A 5,630-nucleotide genomic window follows, 5' to 3' on the forward strand; every position below is an offset into this window, starting at 1 on the left:
CAAAATCAAAGTGCCATTTTTGCTTTAAGGGGGGAAATCCAATTAGAACTTTCAAAAAATCGAATTTTTTTTTTTGCATAAAATGTTTATTTAACATTGTAAGAATATGTTCCCAACGTTTTAAATCGAAATTCGCAGCCGTTCGGAAGTTATGGCCTCCGAGCGCAACAAATCTCTTGAGTAGCGTCGAGGCTCTAATAGCACGCAGCAGGTATACTCACCCGGAGCGGGGATTTTACCTTTCAGGGCTGCGATCCAAAACGTATAGAGATGTAATTATAGTTTTACTGTAGGTTTTGGAACGCACCCCTGGTAGATGGCTTTTATTTCTATTGTTACGTTTAGTCGAAACCGTTGGGTCCGTTGGCGCTGGCATCGAGCAGAACCGGTTTTCAGTTTAGCTCCGAAGTTCGGCCTGTACAAAACGACAGTGCAAATTCGAAATGTCCTATCCGAAAGGCACACACGCCGAACCAAAACAATCGAAACCACGCAAAAGAAAGTTCCATGGTAATCAGTTTTCAAATAAAAAGAGTGAAGATGAAGGATGTGAAAGTACGAGTGCAAGAAAACTCTCCAATGCTAGTGCTGAAGATATTCACTGGAATCCATTGCATGGCTATCGTTTGATTGAAATATTCACCGTTTTTACAGCCTTGACAGAGCTCCTTGTTTGTCGTGTTTGTAAACAGAATGTAAAGTTTGAAGAAGCTGGGAATCGAGGCCTCGGTTTCAAGATAGTTTTACTTTGTCGCTGTGGTCAGAGAAACATCAATTCAGGACCACTAATCAACACTGGATACGAAGTGAATCGTCGGATGGTGTTTGTTATGCGACTCTTAGGTGTTGGCAGAGAGGGTATTAATTTATTCTGCAACCTCATGGACATTTGTAAAGGAATGAATGAGAGCACGTATAATAATATCATCACGTATATTCACTCCTGTACAAAATCTGTTTTTGAAAGTCTCTGCAAGAAAGCTATCGAAGAAGAAAAAAAATTCAATGAAGAACATGAGAGGTCTATTTTAGATTTGAAAGTCTCTGGAGATGGCTCGTGGAAAAAACGTGGATTCAAATCGCTGTACGGAGTTGTAACGGTCATAGGCTACTATTCGGGCAAAGTCATCGATTTAGTTATCAAAAGTAGCTATTGCCATGCATGCACATTTTGGAAAAAAAAGGTGAACACTCCAGAATACGAAGAGTGGTATATAAATCACGAGGAAGAGTGTACAAAAAATCACGAGGGCTCAGCCGGAAAAATGGAGGTCGATGCGATTACAGAAATCTTTTTAAGATCAGAGGAAAAGTACGGCGTTAAATATGGTAATTATATTGGAGACGGAGACTCCAAAACTTTCAAGGCCATTCTAGATAAGAATCCTTACGGTGATGAATTTCAAGTTGCAAAAAGCGAATGCATTGGCCACGTAGAGAAAAGAATGGGCACTCGGCTCCGAAATATAAAAAAAACACAAAAACTCGGTGGTAAGGGCAAACTAACGGATGCTTTAATTAAAAAGCTCACAACGTACTATGGTCTGGCAATTAGAAGAAATGCGAATAGTATTGAGGGAATGAAAAAAAGTATTATAGCCACTTATTACCATTTGATCTCTACGGATGAGAAGCCACAGCACGAATACTGCCCGCCCGGCGAAGACAGCTGGTGTAAGTGGCAGAAAGAAAAAGCTATTGAAGCAAATTTGGATTCTTTTGAGCACCCTCCTCCACTCGATCCAACAGTCGCAAAACACATTCTTCCAATTTATGAAGATTTATCTAAGGAAGAATTACTTCAGAGATGCTTGGGCAGTCATACGCAGAATTCAAATGAAAGTTTCAATTCTACGATTTGGCGTTTAGCTCCAAAACATCTTAATTCTGGGCTGAAAATAGTTGAAATTGCATCCTACATCGCTGCTGGAGTCTTCAATGAAGGATATTCTTCCATTCTACAAATTATGATGGAGTTACAAATAATTATTGGGAGCCAGACCAAGCACTATGCTGAGAACGTCGACGGGCGCCGGGTATCTCGACAGGAGCGGCGCAACTCTTTCAACTCTAAAGAAGCTCGAAAGGCCAGAAGAGAGCAGTTATTGGAGCAGAACGAGTTCTTCGAGGAAGCAGAAGGATTGTTCTATGGCGCCGGGATTGCTGACTAAGAGGTAAATTATAGATATCTTGTATCTTTTACTTGTCAAAACTTTAAACACGTTTTTCTCAAAACTGTACTTTTTTGCACTGCTGGAACTCTCATTTAAAAACTATTCAACCGATCGCGCTGAACTTTCGCACACAACTTCATGACATCAGTACAATGTCGGTGAACCTAAATGTTTGTGAAAATTATAATAAAAAATCACTTATTTATTGCAAAAATTGTGCAGAGAAAACGTCAAAAAATGGAAATTTATTTTCATAAGCGTTTCATATTCAAAATTTTTGACTTTTTTCAATTTTTTTAGGTTCAATTACGAATTATGGGTATAAATAATAAGAATTTTTTCGCTGCCTGTTATAGGATCAATATCACGGACGCCATTTGTCCAGCAGCTGAGCAACTCGCACGCGTACCTGCCAAATGGGATGCTTCATATGTCCGCCATTTTTAAATATTTTTGGAAAAAAAAATACGTATGGACAGTCCAAAACATATATAAATAAATGTTTAAGTTTGAAAAATATAGAAAAATTCTTTCTCCTACAAAAAAATTCTTGAAAATAGCTTATTTTTCCTCGTTCTAATTGGATTTCCCCCCTTAATATTAAATAACTCTACGAAAAAAAATATATTGCAATCTGCGAGGATGCAAATAAAAGTACAAGGTTTACACTTCTATGTAATTTAAACTTTATTTGTCTATTATTTTTGTTTAAGCGGTGCAACTCAAAAAATTTCATTAAAAATTTTAGCATTTGACGAATCTTGATTTATACTCCTATGACATTGTAAAAATTAATTAAATTTATTTTCGACTGTATATCTAAAAATTAGAGACTTTAAGCTATAAAATATTTCTTGGCTCATTTCGTTAGCATTATTTTTGCACCAGTTATAAGCTGTTAAACTTTATCTACTTTCGTCATCTAAAAAGAAAAGTTTTAATAAAAGATGATAAAAATACATTATTTAAATATTAAGGAATACAAAAAATCATTTATTTTACTGTTTTTTACTTTTAATGTTTCAAATTAATGTCTTCTCAGAAAATTTCTTTTATTAACAGTTTAGTACAAACCAGACACATCTGAAGCTCATCTTTTTTCGTTAGACTCTTTTTCTTTATCCTTGTCGTGCCGACGGGAGACGATTGTGTGTCGACGATTTTACGGCGATTATCTTCGATACTTCCTGTTCGTAATTGGCTCCGCGTCAAAGTGGCAGCGGAGTCAATTCACGCTTTAGACAGACACGTGCATATCCCTCCTGTCTTTACAAGGGACAGCCAGCATATTGTTTGCGCGCGCGAGAGGAAGAGTCAGGGCTGTCGGTCTCTCGTTGCGGATTCTAAGGGGGCCCGTTTTATCCCTGAATCAATTAAATAGATATTAGTCGCGTCACTTGACGCGAGAGACCGTCCACCCTTGCACCGAGCGCGTATAAACATCGCGCGTTTTCCGCGTGTCAAATTGGATCGTGTTTACCCCCGAAATAACTTTTGACGGCGCGCACGGGGGTGCATAAAGTTATTAGTTATTCCAAGCATCCCCCTCTCGCCTTACAACGTTTCCACTCCCTTAGAACGTTCTAATTACGTCATATGATGTCCCTCGACCTTTTTCTCTCCAAAAATCTCCCGTCGCTTTCGATATTTAACGATAAATGACGCCGACAAATAGCGAGTATCACTTATTCTGTAAAACACAATTGTAACATGGAGATGATTTTTTGGAGAAAAATCCTCTCCTGGTTTAAGGAGAGGATTTACCTCATTTGAGATAATAAGTGCACTGAGGGAAATGTCTGATGATACTAACCAGAATTCTATTTAGGTTTACCAAACAATATGGTGAATAATTGTGTAACAAGATATTTAGTCAATGATACTAAACTATCTGGTGAGCGCATTGTCTAAGTAACGTTACAGTAATGCTTAAATACATTTATCAAACCGTCTGGTACAGCATACAATTCATTTGGTGAATGTTATGAATACAGTTGTGAAATAGTTAGACTTCTTACCTAACCTAAAATCTAACCATATTATATATAATTTTCATATACTTACTGTATAATCTTCATATATTTACTTCTAAATTCGTCGATATATTTTAAGAAATTTCATTCTTCCAAATATTTGACGGTTTCAGCGTTTACTCTTTTGTAGCACCGACGTCTTTACAAATTAGTATTAGTAGATTAAAAAGGAAATGTGGCAGCGAGTAACAATTAACTATCGCGTCAATAGTATTACACGTCTAGAGAGAATTACCAAACTGTCTAGGTATCTACAACTAATGTCTCGACTACCTGTATTGACTACCTGATGCGTCGAGGCATCATAATCAGAATATTGGATATGTGAACCAGATATCGCATATAAATTCACCATATTATTTTCATAAGACGAGTGTAGTATCATTCACAAAGTTATTTCTCTCAGTGTGTACGAAACAACAGTATGTATTAAATAATATCATAGCGAGAAGTCGGTAAATTTTTGAAGCGTGCGCGCAATATCACGTGAAATATTCGATACACGACGTATCCGTGAGTCCTTATGGGATTATAACCGCGCATAGAGAGCGGCCTGGATGTTTAATATAGCTCTGCTGTAATATGCGCTATATACATAACTGCAAGCTGACGCCACGGATCGATGTTCCAGGCGTCGGCGCTGGTAAGCTTCGGAGCTTTCCGCCGTCATTTTCTGGAACAACCGATGCGATACGAGTAAAATCGCGCGCAAAACTAAGCATGTTTTATTCGCCTATATCCTATAAAAAGAAAGAAAAGGATAAGGATAATCGGCTGGAATTAACACACTGAGGGAAATGTCTGATGATACTAACCAGAATTCTATTTAGGCTTACCAAACGGTATGGTGAATAATCGTGTAACAAGATATTTAGTCAATGATACCAAACTATCTGGTGAGCGCATTGTCTAAATAGCATTACTGTGATGCTTAAATAAGTTTACCAAACCGTCTGGTACAGCATAAAATTGATAATTGAAATAATAAAACCTAACCTAAAATCTAACCATATTATATATATAATTTTCATATATTTACTGTATATAATATTCATATATGTACTTCTAAATTCATCGACATATTTTAAGAAATTCCATTCTTCCAAATATCTGACGTTATCTGATGAAGCGTCCATTCTTTTATAGCATCGACGTCTTTACAAATTAGTATAGATGAAAAAGGAAATATCGCAGGGAGTAACAATTAACTATCGCGTCAATAGTACCATACGTCTAGAAAGAATTATCAAACTATCTAGATGCCTACAACTAAATATCTCGGTATATTGACTACCAGATGCATCGAGGCATCGTAATCAGAATATTGGATATGTGAACTAGATATCGTATATAAATTCACCATATCACTTTCATAAGACGAGTATAGTGTCATTCACCAAGCCATTTTTTTCAGTGCAAGAAT

At 36.9% G+C, this 5,630-nt stretch overlaps 1 protein-coding gene across 1 annotated transcript; it reads left to right on the forward strand.

Moving 5' to 3' along the window:
* Positions 1-399: 399 nt before the first annotated feature.
* On the forward strand, positions 400-2,600 carry LOC116851781. Its single transcript, XM_032831561.1, has 2 exons — positions 400-2,174; positions 2,531-2,600. The coding sequence occupies exon 1, from the start codon at positions 444-446 to the stop codon at positions 2,169-2,171; it is 1,728 nt and encodes a 575-aa protein (XP_032687452.1). The 5' UTR covers positions 400-443; the 3' UTR covers positions 2,172-2,174; positions 2,531-2,600.
* The last annotated feature ends 3,030 nt before the right edge of the window (positions 2,601-5,630 follow it).

The sequence above is a fragment of the Odontomachus brunneus genome, unplaced genomic scaffold (genome assembly GCF_010583005.1).
Source record: "Odontomachus brunneus isolate Ranch 3 - 2012 unplaced genomic scaffold, Obru_v1 Obru_scaffold_191, whole genome shotgun sequence".
NCBI lineage: Eukaryota > Metazoa > Arthropoda > Insecta > Hymenoptera > Formicidae > Odontomachus > Odontomachus brunneus.